Genomic DNA, 18130 nt, shown 5'->3' on the forward strand with positions numbered 1-18130 from the left:
TGAACTTCTAGGGTAAGAACTAGAAATGCCATCACACAGAACAATGAAATGAAAAGCCCTTTGTGGACACAAATCTTTACAGGAACAAGAAAAAGTGACAGACAATCTAAAAAAGCCCCATAATTAATCTACAAGTTTTAAAGAAGGATGCTCCAGATGCTGTCAAATACACAACCTGCATAAGCAGTCTGGAGGAGGCTCCCAGGATGTCAAATCATCCATTTTCACTTCAACATTTTTGTTTATAACCTTCACTTTTAACGGAACCTTGATTGAGATTTAAAATGTCATTGCAGTTGAAAAATACTGAAAATCAGTTTTGTTTTCAAACAATTAATATACTTGTATGTTAATTTAGCATATAATGTGGTTGCTTGCCTTTCAGTTGGACTCTTAGGATGCTCAATACCAAGAGAACATTAGCACTTCAGTATCAGAAAGCAGTATCAGTTTTCCATCATAGCATGACTTCGCTCATGAAAAAGCACGAGAGAATGCTCTCCTGCATTTATAATAGAAAATACTTTTGGAATATAAGCTACTCACAAGCTAGTAATCATAGGTGAAATTCAAACCATCTGAAATATAAGAATAGTCTATAGCTGTTCTTAAAAGATTTACTGGAAAGCTTTTATTTGCCAGGCCTTTGGTTCAGAGTACCTACTTCCCTCTTAACCTATACAAAACCTAAACCTATACAAGAGCACTTGAAACTTTTTTTTTTATATAGTGAAAACTGTACATCTCTAATGATGAGTAAAAATAAATTAATGGGGTTTTTTTAAATTAAAAAACACATTATGTTAAGCACATTTCACTGCATTTTTTTTATTTCTGTGTACATAACACTGACATCTATGGCATACATGTAAGGTCATCTGCTGTAACACTAACTCGAATCTTGTTGTCTTTTCCCATTTTCATGAGCACTCATGCATTTCTACAAGTGCCAGGGTTTGAAACTTTTACGTGCCATCTCTGATCGAAGGCACGTCACTCAGCTGTTTGATTCACGTAGCAGAAACAGGACGAAGATGAGGGTGACAAACCCATTCTCTTCCCTTTTCCCATTGAACAAATCCACAACTACACCTCATCACACCATATCAGCTACAATCAAGATGCTTCAAACTAGTTATAAAACTGAATAACTTTTCAAACCAGGGTGGGGGAGAGTCTTTGTTTTGGTACATGAACAAAGTGACCACATAAAACTTCCATACTATGCATAATGTTTCCTTTTTACTCCATAAATATATTCAATATAACATAAATATATTTTGGTATGTGTTCGATTACTCAGGTAGGTGTTTGTGTTCCGCCACTGCAGGCTGTGCCAGGAAAGGTACTGAGTTACACATGTTACCTTTTCTGTCTTTTCTTTAAGGTTGGAAATTGCATACTTAATACTACCATGACAATGAGAAAGGTGCAAAATTAAGCACTTAAGTCAGAAGTACTAACAGTTGTTCTGACAACATTACTTTGAATACGATGTGCATAAGAAGTATATCTATTTATCTTTCTCTCATTAAGAGCTCAATCACAATGAACTTACTCCAACAGTCCTACGAGTACCAGAATGGAACTGCAATTTCCATAATTTCCCTGATCATCTTCAATTGCTCAGGTAGGAGTAAAAAATAATTTTCTCCCCCTTCCTCAAGGAGGCACTTAACCTGCTCCCACACAGGCAGGCTCCTTTTGCTTCCCGATCCATCTTCTCAGGTGAGAAAAAGGGCCACCAAGTTCCCTGTTCAGAAGGGACAGAGGGAGCTGAAGGCAGGACTGACACCCATACACTAAAAAAAGAATATCCCTGCCCCTCTGAGTGCCCTGAATGACTTCTCACGAAAGACGAGTGATAAATTGACCAAAATACCCATTGTATTCATTTCTCCCATATTTGTATGCTCATCTTTTCCATTGGTGGAGAAGCCAATTTATCACTATTGGCAGTACACTGGTGTGGTTATCACCAATTTGTTTTTTTCCTGCATAAGGACAAACCATGAGTGGCTGCACTACATCAGACAAAGGTCTATCTAGGCCAGTGTACCTTGGTGACTGTGAACTGTTTCCATCTCCTAATCCTTCACATCTCTGAGCAGAATCCACATTTTTGATCCTCTGACCCACACATCCTTCCTCTTATCTTGTCCTCCTCCCACATCATACCACTCCTTTTCATTTTTCTTTCACTGTACACCTCCTTTTCACCAGGAGGGCTGTGGGGCTTTGTTAGGGTTGGAAAGCAGTCTGACTCAAGAGGAGAAATCAGTAAAGACAATGGCCAAAAGCAAATGCCTAGGAAAGAATTTAAGAACCAGAAAGTCATACACGATGATGTTCCCTTGAAGCACTCCCTCGGTCTCCAGCCAATTACTGCCCAATGCCTTCTAGAGCCAGATGCGGTTTCTTGGAGGTAACCTTGATGATGTGAAATGCACAGGCCGTGCAACAAGGTCAAATTACAGTCCTAACTCTGCTCCTTCAGTACTCACTGACCAGTGTTTCACAGCATCGTAACTGCACTATTAACATTTTTCAAACACCCATGTCTTATTTTTGTGTTTTTGCATTTGTACATATTACGGTCACTTCTTTTCTACAGTAGGTAATATTTATTTAAATCCTAAAGGGGAAAAAAATTACATCACTGCTTGCAGCAGTCAGTTGCATTGATACTTTCACTTTACTTAAAAGCATTAAGGTTTCAATTCAATAAGATGGGAACACCTTAAGAAAACTATCTTCCTCCTTTGCCACCCATTAGTACACAGGCAGAATAAAGACAGGCAACAAATGTTACAATATAATAAAAGCAGTACCTCATCTATGAATTTATTTGTGCAGAAGGGTCATGTTGCCCTAATTGTATTGACTAATGAATCAGGATTGGGGATGAAGGGGATGAGTTATCTTGGGTCTATGACAAAATAAATATTATTTTCTTAGGCTAGAATTATTTAATCTTTGCTAGACAACTATTGCCTAACTCTAATTTTGTCTCCTGTCCTGCAATACAGGGCAGAATTTCTTTGATTGGCAGGAAAGTGGATGCTAGTTAAAAAACTAAATGTATTTTCATTTGTAGAGACAGGCTTGCATAATTTACTAGGTTGGGAAAAAAGCCATCAATAAGGCACAAGAAATTTAAGATCAGAAAATGAACATTATGTTTTTTAATTACTTACATTCTGTAAGTCCTATACACTGGTATATCACTCAGAACATTGCCTTAAAACACTGCCTCTATAAATCATCATCATTCACAATAAAATGCCAGAAAACAAGAAGCTTGTCAAGAACACGTGTGGGGAACACAGGAGGGAGATAAATCATGACACCTGAGGAATGCAGATGAGCAAGCACTTGGAAAAAGAAAACACAGTTGCCTTTCTTTCTGAAAAAAATTGCATAATATGCTGTAGAACTAGACGGTTGATTTCTTCTCCTAAAAATGTGTGCAGTAGGAATACCACACAGAGCTAAAGCAAGTCTCCCCCAAAGAGCTGTTTCTGTCTGCGCTGGTAACAAGTTTAACATCATTGCTGTTATCATTTAACACCATGTCTGTTCATTTTAAGCTTCAGAAAAGAATACTGTTCTGCTGTTTCAGAAACAAAAACGGTCAGGAAAGTGGTACAATAATTACAGCTGTAAACAGCAGCTATTCTTTTAAAATCCTGCTAGGGCATGATAACATGCAAGTTCAACAAGATAAGGTTTCTCAACCAAGCAGCTGGAAAATGACTGTTAAAAAATGAGCCATTCAGAAGGTCTGTAAACTTCTTTTGATTATGCTAAAACTGACTGCAGTATTGTCTGTTTACTGGTGGTGTGACTTTGGGGGATCTAACCTTGGTTTATAGGGACTTCATGAAACTCACCATCTTTCTGGACATTAAAGGGGTATTCCACTAGTTCCACCCCAAGCGGTATTTCAGTTACCTGAAAAAACATATAATGTATGCTTTTCCATGATACCCCTCTTTTTGCCTTTGACACAACCTCACCCCAAGATTTTAACAGCAGCCTCGTTCCACGTATAGAAAGCCAGGCCAAAACGAGGCAGCAGGTTTTCTCGTTCACATCTCCTAAAGGAGATTCAGCATCCTGTGTGAGGGAGTAGCACTTCACCAGCTGCAGGAGCACACTAAGGAGATGAGAATTTAGATTTACAAGCCCAAGGCTGCTTGCTAGGGAAATGTCCCAGAAAGATGAAGAGCCAAGGGCTTGCTAGAGCTGTGGGCCTGATGGTCAGGGCACCTTGCAGTGCTGGACTGCCTGAGCAGTGAGGATGGCGATGGAGCAGATTGGCGACAGAGCCTACAATACGTGAGCACTAGGAGATGAAGAGAAGGGCTGAGGGACTTCATCAGTGACCATCACCTGGGGACCTTGGGTTTAACAGAAAAGGCGCAGATGCTAACAGTGCAACACTGAGGTTGTACAACACAAGTAACATGTAATTATCTTGAAATTACTCATTTTAAAATAAAAATTTCTCACTTGTCTTTTCATACATCAGGTTTCGTAAAGGCAATCTCTTGCAGCAGAAGTGAGAGGAATGGAGTGATTCACTTTCTAAAAACTTTGTTAACAGAAAACCTAGAGCTACAAATGTACTGCCGCAGCTCCACAGAAAGCTGCTTGTTATCTCAAAGGATGTTCTTGATTTTGTACCATAGTGAACAGATGATGGAAAAAAAGAACAGGTCAGAGGTGCATACAGACTCTCTCAATTAGGAAGAAAAAATAAAGCAAACAAACTAGGAATGAACAGGCTAAGCATCAAAAAACATAAACAGAACAAGCAACTCTAACACCAAACCCAGCCGTTTACTGCATCTCTACTTCTTAAATAAAACCTTTGGCAAGTATAAGGGATAAAGCAAGGCATTTTCTCAATGCTGAAATTGGTATCTCAAAGGAGAAAAACTAAAAGATCCTGCAAGCCAGCCTGCTAAGAATCAGAGAAAACAGAAAAATGCATTCTCAGGCTAGGATTCTTATCAATACTAACTTTATCTATGGCCTGCACCACTGTCAGGTCTTGTGATATTTCCAACACATTTTCTGAACTGAAGAGCAAATAATGCTCTTTCCCAGCAGAGCAGAATACACCATGTAGGGTATTCTATGCCTTCTCATACGATGATAAAAGTCCACCTCTAGAAGACTCTTCTGCCATGTGCACATGATGATTTTAGGGTTTGTCCCCAGAAGACAGTGCAGAAATCCCTAAGAGAACCTGTATGAGTAAGCCAATGTGCTGTAGCACAGTTACATGATGTTCCTGCTCCTCTATCACCACAGCTGCTGGCAAGATGCTGGGGCTGGAAAAGCCTTATAGCTCAGGAAGAGCACCAAATGAGCTCTGCTAGACTGTTTCCAGACTCAGGCATACAGAAAGGTCAAGCATCACTGTGCTGCAGCCTCCAGAACTCTCTCAGATGCAGTTAGCAAAGGGAGAGGTAAATGACTACATCCTACCTTACAAGAGCTGCTCTTGCCTTTGCCTTCATTGCCTTCCCCCTCAAAAGTTATTTCCATTGTTAAAAAGAAGAAACTTCAACTATCCCTGATGCCAGCTGTGTAACAGCAATACAGAACTGGGGAAAAATAAAAAAAAAAACGGGGGGGGGAGCAGGCTAAAGGTCTGCTTTGCTCAGCATCATGACTCCAGCAACGTGGCCAAAAGTGGATTTCCATGAAGAAGCCGAAGGTCAGAGCAGCCAGGTATGATTCTCCTATTGGGTATGCAACCCAGTTTTCACGAGGCTTTTGTGGCTTGGGGTCTCTTAAATCAGATGTCCTCTCAATCTTAGTACCCTTCGGTGGATTTTCTTTCACATACCTCTTGGGTCTCCTCTAAGGTCATGTAAGCCTTTAGCAAATACCACCTTCACATCCACATCTTCTGTCAAGGAATTCAATAGCTCTATTACATTCTGAGTGCAGAACCACCTTTTTTATTTACTTTGAAACTGCCTCCTGCGAGCTTTACATCTGCTACACGCCAGTCTTGTACTGGGCAAGGCAGCAAGCATTTGATCTTTCTCTGCCCTTTGATCCATCATTCAAGGCTCTAATTTGCAACACTGCAAAGGTCTGCACCCATCAAATGTGATCGCGCTGTAGGTGGGAGAATTGCAATAACCAGCAAAACCCCTCACAGAAGACAAACACAATTTGTGGAGTCACAATATGCAATGCTAGCATGGCTGAAATTCCTGAGATTTCTGGGGAGTCAGATGGGAATACCAAGAACTCTGATATGAGCCAAAACGTGCTTTCTGCTTAGTGCAATACTTGGACAAGCTGGATGTGTACATCGTCGAAGGACAGAACAGGATATATGTAGGATATACAAAACCCCACTGTTTTATATGGGGTTCTGTTCTCAGGATAGAGACTGCGTGACAATAAGTAAGTCAGTGCTGCTCAGCCAAACATAAATGTTAGAATATCCATACCGTATACTAAAACAAATAGCCAGACCCTCAAGAACACTAAGGCCATTTATGCTCAAAAAATTTAACTCCAGTTCGTGTTGACCTACATTAAATTCATATCCTTATTAAGTTTTGTTGCACTTCTCTGCCGACAAAGCCAGTTATATTTCCAAGACAGAAACTGTTTCTGTGGCTTGAAAATGGCAGATTCCGTAACTAAATTATCTTCAGCACTGAGTTTCGAGCTAGTATTTAAATTAATAATTACTCTTTTAATCCTCCTGATGATAATTTTTCAGTTAGAGCTTCACTTTTGCAGTATAATTAATATATGTTAACTGCTTTAAAGAGAATGAAATCAAATGTGCATTTAGCAGCTTTATAGTCCTGTGTCATAATTTAAGAACTCTGTGCCTTTAACACAAAATTGCTGATTTTACCACATGCAGTGCAATGTTTATCAAAGTGCTTACACTGAATTTCAAATATTTCAACACGTGTATAATCAAAACCTGAATTTTTTTTAATTGCAACATTAAAAAAGAGGCAAGTGATCTACAGACAACTCAAGTGTGGTATATTTGTGTCTGCAGTCAAACATGTACATTCACAATTGGCAAAATTTTAATACTAGCTTCAAACTATACTGTCTGCACTAGCCCACATAATCTATTTCTTTTACCCAAAATCAAATCAGAAATGGTGCCCCTCCCTTCACTAGGAGGCATTTGTACTATTCACTGGGGTATTTAGGGAGATGAGTAACACCTTGTCCTGAAGCATGTTAAGTTCTGAAGGCTGCTACTTGCTATAAACTTACATCAAAGACTTAAAGAGACAAAATTTGGATACAACATGATTTTAATTGACATGAAGAAGGTTCAGGAGTTGCAACTACTAGGTTGTACATAACACTCCCTGATTGTCCCGGTTTGAGCTGTACATCAGCTCTTAAAGAGAAAGATGCATCTGTAGTTTGCATACAGAGCTGATGCCCTCCCCACCCTGCCCCTCCTCTCCCCAAGCAATTTCAAAGCATTCTCAAATCTCAGGCAACGTTATAATCCATTGCTGCCTATGCAGTTTTTATTTAATGCACTTTCACAAGGACAGCACCTAATTACATTTACTTTTACATGATAATGCAATTCCTTACCATACCATTCTCAACAGGCTACACAGGCTCGGGGCAGCCGCTTCTCCGTATTTTTACTTGGAGGTGGGGAGCAGGTCACACTTTAACTGGCAAAAATGCTTGTTTATCACAGCTTCTGTCGCTATCAACAGCACTTAGAAGTAGGTGCAAGCAAAGCCATAAACAAACAGGAGCTACACACACATATTTGGGTTTATATCACTTGCTCATCATCATATAAGCACATGCAAAGCCAGTTCTCTTTTCCTTCAGCTGAGTGTGTCATTTGCTACATCACTTTTACATTTAACACAAACCAGCCTTCAGGCACTAAACAACGTTGGTTGAATCACCAAGCACTGTTTATCACAAGCACTAATCAAACAGGATTTCTGTCTGGAAAAAATGATCGAAAATAATAATATACAAAAGAAGCTCCAATTTAGTTTGGGTAAACTTGCTTCATGTATGTCTTGAGTCCTGAATATTTTGAGTGTAACTATAGCATCATTGAAGATATTATAGATACTAAAGGCTTACATGAGCTCAACCAACAGGCATACTTCATAGAAGGAAAATCCACGAGGGCCTGTTAAATGAAACACCATTACCCCTGGCTCTGGATCTCTCTGAGCTGTGAATTATTAAAAGTTGAAAGAAGTATTTGGGGAGGTATCACTGTGCTTCTGCATTGTTCTTATATTCTTCTCAATATCAGTATCTTCTCAAAGTATCTGCGATTAACCATCACTGAGGACAGGATACCAGCTCAATGATCTTTGGTCTGACCCAGTATCACGTTGTCTCTCTCTCCAAATGGTATCGAGTAGCAATGCTGGTACTATCTCACCCTTGGTAAGTATCCCAACAATAAATGCGATTAAAAATGTCATACATAATACTAATGATTTACAACATAAGAAATTCTGAAGACTGGCAGTATGGTTGCAATGCAAAAAAGTGGGGTAACTTTTTAAGGATGTAAATCAAAGGATTTCTGAATTTTATTTATCTCAGTTGCCTCCTTTATTTACTTCCTAGCTACAAATAAAGCTTACATATTTTTATTACAGTAATACCCAAAAGCAGCATTAGGGTTTTGTTATGCTAAAATGATACATAAATACAGAAGAGAAATCATCTTTGCCTCAAAAGTACTTATTGTAGGCTAAGATAAAGTAGCTTAACAGCAAAATGGAGCACTCAATAACTTGAATTACTTGAGAGGTAGTTTGGAAAAGGTCATCTGAATCCAGTGATTTTGAGAAAAAAAGTGAATAAACAAATAAGCGTAACTGATCGCTGAGAATCCTCCTTTAAACACCCCAGTGTAACCAACTATCATCACTCAGAATCTGAACCCACAGCCAGCTTGGTTCCATCAAGTGGGTTAAGCACTCCTCTTGTCAGCATATTTGAACAGCCCAGAGCATACAGTAACTCATTCTTCTGACCAAAGCAAAAATACAAACAACTAAACACGCGGCTGTCTTACACAATATTCACGAACAAAGAGGAGACACCAAGAGGGAGGAGCAGACAATTCAATCATTCAAAGGCAAACCGAAACAGAATAAATTACCCAAGAGCCCAGCAAAACCAAGGATGCATCCCTACAACTAAAGAACAGAAAGATGCAATCTAAGTATCAAAATTCTGATTAATTTTAGCAGTTAAACTCTCAAGATCTGCATCACTTGCAACACACCACAGCAGTGAGTCTCTGTTTTCAAGTAATTTCAAATATTAATTTCTAAAAAGTAGCCCTTCATACCCTTAAACCCACAATTAAGATATAATCAGAACGAACAGATTTTAACAAGCAACTGAGAAAAACTGCAAGCTAAAAAACACACTTTGGATTCAGAACAAATGTACAGACTATAACATTTCTAACACTAGTCTTTTAACATTCCTAACATAACTGTAATAAAGAATATTTAAACATTATGAAGAATTCCCTCCTACAAAAACCAACCCCCAAACCCTACTCCTAGCCAGACACAAAGTATACACTTTTGACAACATTTGATGCTGAAATGCAATTCAAATATTACAAAACTCAGACATCTCCATGTTAAAGCGTCTGAAAAATTACTTTCAAGAAGACATTTTGAAAACCCACTAGCATTAGTCTTGCGTTTAGGAAATGCTATTTAAGAAAGGCAAGGGCGGGAGACTCTCTCCGGTCTATCTTTATCTCTGCCATTACCACTTACAGGTGCTAGTACTACTCTTTAATCTGTGTGCATCAGAGATAACTCTTCTACTAACAAAGCTGAGATTTGTCTACAAGTTTTGTATTAATGTGTCTAGTTCCCCAGGTTCACAGGCTCTGTCCGACCTTAGCACTTATTTGCACTAGTACATTAATGGTATTTTTGAAACCCCTCTTTAATAAAAGCAGAAAAGCAGATTTTTCTTAAACAGTACTTGACATTGTAAGTTTCTCACGCTGTTGTGATTCGTGTAAGCCTGAAGGCCTTAACAGAAGAGAAGGGAGCAGCCTAGGAACACACAGCCTCAAGAGAGCTCTGCTCGAGCTGCTGGGGAATTACACGTGAACACACCTATCTCAGAATAAGACTTTCTGGAACCATCTCCTCCAGTGACTGTAAAGGATACCAGCACAGACTAGCTCTGACTTGAAATAAAAGCTTTAGGATATCGGGTAGCCTCAGGAATCTGCTATAAGTATGTGGCCTATTTCACACACAGAAAAAAATACACTCATCGAAGAGTACTACTTTAAATTACTACTCTGAACTCTGTAAAAAAACCGAACACACTTGCTATAGCAACAGCAGTTTCAGAAGTGCCCTGTATTTAACAAGACATTGTTGGATTGACTAATATGTAACTGGTAGGTAATATCACTGAACTAACCACTTTTGACTCTTTCCAAATAATTTATAAATCACAGAATCATGGAATGGTTTGGGTTGGAGGGAACCTCAAAGATCATCTAGTTCCAACCTCCCTGCCATGGCCAGGGACACATTCCACTAGACCAGGTTGCTCAAAGTCCCATCCAACACAGCCTTGAACACTTGCACGGATGGAACATTCACAACTTCTCTGGCCAACCTGTTCCAGTGCCTCAGCACCCTCACAGTGAAGAAGTTTTTCCTAATGTCTAATCTAAATCTACCCTCCTCCAGTTTGAAACCATTACCCCTCATCCTATTCCTGATGAAGAGTCCCTCCCCATTTTCCTGTAGGCCCCCATTAGATACTAGAAGGCTGCTCTAAGGTCTGCCTGGAGCCTTGACTTCTCCACGCTAAAGAACCCCAACTCTTTCAACCCATCTTCATACAGGAGGTGCTCCAGCCCCTTGATCATCTGCATGGCCCTCCTCTGGACCCGCATCAAGGAAGTTTTTTTGCATTAGAAAAACTGAGTAAAGTACAATATTAGAACACTATTTTTCTAACTGCTTAGTCTATGCAATTAAAATCAAATAACAAAAGTTTTGGAAATTTGCTATAAACTTTCTAATCAAGAGGAAGGAATTCAGACTAAAATATACAGACAATGAAGCCAAAGACTTGAGAAATAAAAAAAATCTAAAATAACATTCAAAAGAACATTACATTTCTAAAGCACTCCCTCATCATTTTCCCCACTTCATTTAAAGAAGAAATATTAATAATTTAAGCTTTTGGCCACAACAGACAATCAGTTTATGAAGTAATTTTTCAATTTTATGATATTCTACCCTAGAAATATAACAAAAAAGTCTCCCTTTTTTAATCCACTGATTTATTGAAAAGCAAAACTGAAAAGGTACAGTCATAAGTAATTTCTTAAGTGTTTCAAAGAAAGTGTCCACACTCACCAGTGCTGCTGCTTTCAGATTTTTCTTCTGGTTGGCTTTCTGGAAAAAATAACAAATGTACAAAAAAGGAAATGTAATGTTTCTGTGTTGATTATTCGAAATTACATATAAAAAGTGGGTTGCAAAGTAAAGAATGATAACATATGATAAAATCACAATCACTGGTTTTGATTAATGTTCATATATTTACTTTCTGAAAGAATAATTTGCCACAGGGAGCAATAAAAAAAAAATCTCTTCTAGTGCCCAAACTCACAACTTAAATGAGAGGAATCCACTACACCTCTGATCTAGCTTTGCAGGAATGAAATTACACATTTACACAAAATTAGTAGTAGAATTATACTTAAGCAATGAAGTACCCAGGTATCTCACTGGTCACTGCAGACAGATAAGTATTACTTTTGTATATTAAAAAAAAAAAAAAAGGTTCTGCAAAAAATGGTCTTCATTGGCATTAGGTAAATTTCTGAACTTGATCAACCTCTTCTCTACTCTTTCTGCAGATCAGGCAATGATCTATTTCTTCAATGTTTTCCCTTTCTGATCATCGGCCTTCAAATGGTACTATAGCCCAACTTGTTAGGTACAATATGCACAATCAGAAACACCTCCGGTTCAACAGAGCAGAGAATTAAAGTATGTATGAAGGAAAAACCTAGACCCAAGCGTTGCAAAGCGACTTGCCTAAAAATTATGGCAGAGTCAGATTCAGAAATGGCTTTCTGTGTGAAATTTCAATTCATCATTTCAAGGGGTGGCAGCTGGCAGGCATACTTCGATCAACTGAGTTCTAACACTAACAAAGTCCTGTGAAATTAAACCCCTACACAAATTTGTCAACCTGAATTTTGACTGCTCCTCCAATAGTTCTCCTTTTTGAGCATCTTCTAAGGTAGAGAATAAACAGAACATTTTCACTTATCTGAAATGCAGTTTAAAATGGTAAAAGATACTTGTCCTTAGCTTTCAACTCAGAGATGTCACAGCTATCATTACAAACTATTTACTTAACAGGCGACAGTGAATTACTGCTCTAACTCACAGTAAATTTTGAGTTCAGTTAGTCTGATCATTTCTGCCATTTACAGGCTGGATATTAACAGAACTGAAAACATAAGATATTTCACAAAAAACCTTTTCTTGTCACTGATTGTGGCTGGCTTTCATGGTGATGGCCCTGTTTTCTCATTGAGATGGCTGACAGCCTGAGGACTAACGCAAATGGAAAAAGCAGTATCTCACAGATCCTTCTTTCTTCACTGGTGGCTGACTTAGTCTTAGCAGCTGAAGACACATGAAAACATCACATAAGAAAATATCATTATATGGCCTCTTCTCACCCACAAACATCCACAAAGTGAGTTAAGAACAGTGACAGCTTTAAGATGTACGTGCCTGTTTGCAGAAAAACATGTATTTTCTCATTGATGTTACTTTCTGCATCATTAGCAGATTATAGCACGTTTACAGCATAATGATACTACCCAAAAAATATTCTAACTCAGTTGTAACTTAATTAAGGAAACATCCAGTGCACACACAAAGCAAACCAAAAAGCAAAGAGGAAGTAATAAAGAATATGGAAACATGCTAAGATATCAACACCTGCCTGGACTGAGATTTAAGAAGCAGCTGGATTTAAATCTGTTTGTTTTTAACTCTGATTCAGTGAAAGAGTAGCTACCTAACCAAAACTATTGTATAAGACACCACACTTCAAAATCGTTAATAGCATCTCTGAGTCAAGTAACACTAAATGTGTATCACGTCTACAGGGGGAGTGTGCATTTGCTTTTATGTGTCAATAGAATCCGCCCTCAACACAAGCGAAAAAAACCCGTATAAAATTCAAGCCTTTGAAAAAGGTAGTGCTTTTTTCTCATCATTAGACGATTTGATTTTGTTGTAATTAGGTCACAAATCTCTGCTTTAAAAATCTTCTCAGTACTAATATCATGAAGGCGGTAAAGGAAGTTGTACTATGTCTACTCAATGCATTTATCAATGAAGACTACAGATGCTCAACCTCCTCCGTAACATGCAAAATTCATGTCAACCAGTTGGGGCTGGCTGGTTGGGTTTTTTGGGTTGGGGTTTTTTGGTGGTGGTGGGGAATGCTGGGGGGATTGGGGTTTTTTGGTGAGTTTTTGTTTTGTGGGTTTTATGTTTTTTTTTCTCATCAGTGAGACTGAAAAAAACAAAGAAATTTTAAGTCAATAAAGTAGGCAGAAAGCCAATTACATTCCCATCACATTGAGCCCATTCTAACATAGTATATATCTATATCTAGTTATAGTTAGCTACTACATAGGTATCTAGATCCTCCTAAAAGCAATGCTAAGGCACATGGTGGACACGGAGGTGATTTGAGAAAACCAGCATTGTTTCACCTAGGGCAACTCGTGTCTGACCAACCTAGTGACCTTCTACGATGAAGTAACTGCATTGGTGGACAGGGGAACAGCTATGGATGTCATGTTTGTGGAGTTCTGTAAAGCCTTTGACACGGGGCCCTACAACATCCTTCTCTCTAAATTGCAGAGATACAGATTTGATGGGCGGACTGTTTGGTGGATGATGAATTGCTTGGATGGTTGTATCCAGAGGGTAGTGGTCAATGGCTCCACGTCCACATGGAGATCATTGACAACTGGTGTCCCTCAGGGGTCCATACCGGGACCAGTGCTGTTTAGTATCTTCATCAATGACACACTGGAATCAAGGGCACTCTCAGCACATTTGCAGATGTCACCAAGTTGAGTTGATATGCAGTTGATATGCCTGAGAGATGGGATGCCATCCAGAGGGATCTGGAAAAGCTGGAGAAGCGGACCCACGTGAACCACATGAGGTTCAACAAGGTCTGCAGAGGGTCAGAGCAACCCTTTACATCAATATAGGCTGGGAGATGATGTGATTGAGAGCAGCCCTGCAGAGAAGGACTTGGGGGAACCGGTGAATGAAAAGCTGGACATGAGCCAACAGTGTGCACTCACAGCCCAGAAAGCCAACCATATCCTGGGCTGCATCAAAAGAATCACGGCCAGCAGGTTGAGGGAGGCGATTCTGCCTCTCTGCTCTGGTGAGGCTGTACCTGGAGTACTGCATCCAGCTCTGGAGTCCTCAGCACAAGAAGGACATGAACCTGTGGAGAGGATCCAGAGGAGGGACACAAAAATGATCGGAAGGATGGAGCACCTCTGCTATGAGGACAGGTTGAGATAGTTGGAGTTGTTCAGCCTGGAGAAGAGAAAGTTCCAGGGACATCTTATCATGGCCTTTCAATACTTAAAAGGGGCCTATAAGAAAGATGGGGACAGTCTTTTTAGCAGGGCCTATTGTGACAGGACAAGGGTGATGGTCCTGTCAAGGTCAATCTCCTAAGAGGGGAGATTTTGACTAGATCTAAGGAAGAAAATTTTTTAGAATGAGGGTGGTGAAGCACTGACACAGGTTGCCCAGAGAAGTGGTAAATGCCCCATCCCTGGAAACATTCAGGGTCGGGCTGGAAGGGGCTCTCAGCAACCTCATCTAGTTGAAGACATCCCTACTCAATGAAGGGTGGTTGGACTAGATGACTTTTAAAGATCCCTTCCAACCCAAAACATTTTACGACTCTGTATTTTGTGCTCTATGTCCTCATTTGTTTAAATTTTACAGGAGTTAGCAGTCTATAGTTTAAAAAAAAAAGTGAAATAAAATGAGGAGCTTACTCCTACCAGCCAGCTGAACCCTCTTTACAGTAACTTATTAATCACTGCAACACTCACATGAAGTAAATAAATATTATTTCAATTTTTTTAGAAATGGAGAAGAGAGATGATATAAGCACTCAGTCATTTTCTAAATGGATCATATGTCACAATAAAACGTATGAAATCTTAACCCATCAAAATGCTGTCTGTAATTAGACCAGCTTGAGTCACAAATTCTGCTTTTCTGATCATAGGTTGCATCTGCTTTATAGTTCTCACAAATATTTTGAAATTTGTATAAATGCCAGAGATCTGAAAGGCTGCTGTTGCTTCTATTTCTTTTGATCGTGAGGCTGCTGATAGATTTTCCTCTTCTGTTCATAGCACATAAAAGCTGAAGTACATAAACAAAGAAGCATTAAGTAAGACCCCAAAGCATTTTGGAGACTGTAATGTGTGGTTAAGTGGTAGCCTGAACAAATCAAGACAATTGGAATGCACTGTTAGACTGGTATATGTCAAAACTCTTCAGCTTGCAGAGCTAATTCGGCAGAATCATGAGTGGGGGTGTTTATTTCCCGAATAAGAGTCTGATGAAAAATTTGAGAAGTCAAACATTCATCTAATAAGATTAGTATCACAAGGCATCAAGATTCTGAGCACTATGTATTTTATTGGAAATAATTAAATGTAATTATAGGAGTAAATGCTTTAATGAAAGAGAGAGACATCTTCCATGGATTTTTATTAGTGTTTCTCCCCTTCACGTTTCTTTAAATGGCTGAATATATCTGATTATTTCAAAATACAAATATACAAAATACAGAATACAAACCTCTGAATATTCATTTTCACTGGCATACAATCAGGCATTGTAAGTTACATAGTAGGTGTGATTCATGTACAAACTCAGCAAAGGTCTTTTCATATATGAGAAGCTGTATAGAGGAAAAAAAAACGCACAACCCAAAACAAGGGGAGAATATTCAAGGGGTGCGGGAATAAGGGAGCTGTTCTAAGGTATCTAGGCAGAGTTACGTGCGTTATTGAACAGGAATTAAAAAAAATATTGAATTTTATGAATTGAGATTCTGAAAGAAGACTCAGAACACTGGAGTAGAATGCAACATTAAGAGCTGTCAATTTTCTGTGAAATGTGAAACAATCCATGCATGAATGTTGCTCAGAAACAAAGGTCTGATAGTCACTCTGTCAATGGAATTCAAACACTCTTTTCTTTCAGTAAGATGGAACAAGGATGAAGGAATTTTAAGGTCACTAAAATAGACATTAAGGCAATTCCACTTATAAAGGGGGAGTTGTGAATTTATATTCAAAATTTCAATAAAATGAGTCATCTCGCCCAAATTTACAGAAATATCTTATATTTTATTTGTGCTTACAGTGTAAAATCTTCCTTTCCACCCATCAGTCCTTTACAGTTAGGGATGCAATCGCCTGCCAAGGTCTGTGTTTTCCCAAGTCACACTAACAGCACATTTTTTCCAGGGCCCAGCTCAGTAAGAAACTTTTATCATTACCTATAACATAGCTGCATTTTTAATTCATATTTAGAGCCAGCAATCCTAAACTACCTGCTGGAAGAAAAATTAAGCAACGGGCAATTAAAGCAGTAAGGGAATTAATTTATAATCACAATCAGAAAAGAATGCTGTTAAATGTTTAACAAAAGCATGTTCCCATTCTTCAACCAAGAAATTATTGCACATCTTTATGCCAGAGCATCTGCCAGTAGGAACCTCAGAAAAAAAACAGGTTTAACTAAACCCTAAATCTAATTCATGACTTCCCCTAGATAGTTCTCAGCTACACACGGATACAAAAAATTCATTCTGTTCAATACAACACATTGAAATACATGCAAAATCCTCTCCTTTCCTCTCGCCCAAAAAATTACAGCTATGATAGCTGATGACAAGGATAAGATAGAATGACTGGAAGCACAAATAGCATTGTTGCATAGCAACAGTTGATGTACATATGGTGATGTTTATGGAACAGAATGTAGTTCATATTTAGTGCAGAAAGAATACCGAAACCAGCCTAGACAGCAAGACCTAGACAGCAAGACAACTGTGCTTTGGATCGCACTGCAGCCATCACAGAAGCCACTCTTCCCTCCAGCTTTGCTAAAATGATGTTCAGGAGCACCATTGCAGGTCTTAGTGATTTGCCCAGCCATGAAGACAATGCAATGTGCAAAGAGCCTTGCAAAGGAAGTAAGGACATACTTTGCAACTACTACTTTTGGAATGCGCTGTACTACTCTCTATTACTCATTAGAGCTATTTCAAAATACAGAAATAGGAGAAGAAAAGAAACAAGCAAAACCCCAGAGTTAGTGTAAACAGAAAGCCAGCATAGACCAGATTTTTCATAGTATCTTGGATGGGATCCACTTTATCCATCTCCATATTAGCTCAGATAAAATACACAGACTGAAGACCAGGAAAACATAATTCATTAGACCTTGGGCATAACAAAACGCACCTCAGAAGAGCCAACTGCTGTCCATTAAATAATATGGGACCAGCAGAAGTACAGAGGTTTACAGTGTAAGAACTAACAGATTTCTTCCAACAGGTATTAGAAGCAAGTTCAGTTAAGACAAAGCAAAACAAAAACCACAGACAATCCATTCAGAAGTCAAGAAATTACTGCATGCAGAAAATGCTGAATTACTTGTCAAATTTAATAGCCTTTGCTTGCTCTAAGTGACTTGTCGAGTCAATCTGAAGTGCTGAATTATCCAGAATGTGTAAACTCCCTGCAGCATCTTCCCAGATTGTAAAGTATTTCAGAGGGACCTTTGTCATCCCTCATTCATTTTCTGAAAGACCGCCAAAAAGATGGTCACTACAACACAAGAATCCCAGGATTAGAGGACAGCACACGGAACAAATCTCAGGGTTTTTAAAGTGCTCCAAAAAAAAAAAAAAAAAAAAAAAAGAAAAAAACCCCTCAACCAAACCCCAA

General features: G+C 38.8%; 1 protein-coding gene across 1 annotated transcript in view; it reads right to left on the reverse strand.

The window, feature by feature from the left end:
* The window catches only part of GTF2F2 (general transcription factor IIF, polypeptide 2, 30kDa), a gene marked incomplete at its 5' end in the record, with an annotated part of 84108 nt that overhangs the window by 60989 nt on the left and 4989 nt on the right, over window positions 1-18130 (reverse strand). Inside the window, one exon of the mRNA XM_010140920.1 lies at window positions 11436-11474. Coding sequence (XP_010139222.1) covers window positions 11436-11474 — 39 coding nt within the window. The remainder of the gene's footprint in view (window positions 1-11435; window positions 11475-18130) is intronic.

This window comes from Buceros rhinoceros, unplaced genomic scaffold (genome assembly GCF_000710305.1).
Source record: "Buceros rhinoceros silvestris isolate BGI_N320 unplaced genomic scaffold, ASM71030v1 scaffold8080, whole genome shotgun sequence".
NCBI classification, from domain to species: Eukaryota; Metazoa; Chordata; class Aves; order Bucerotiformes; family Bucerotidae; genus Buceros; species Buceros rhinoceros.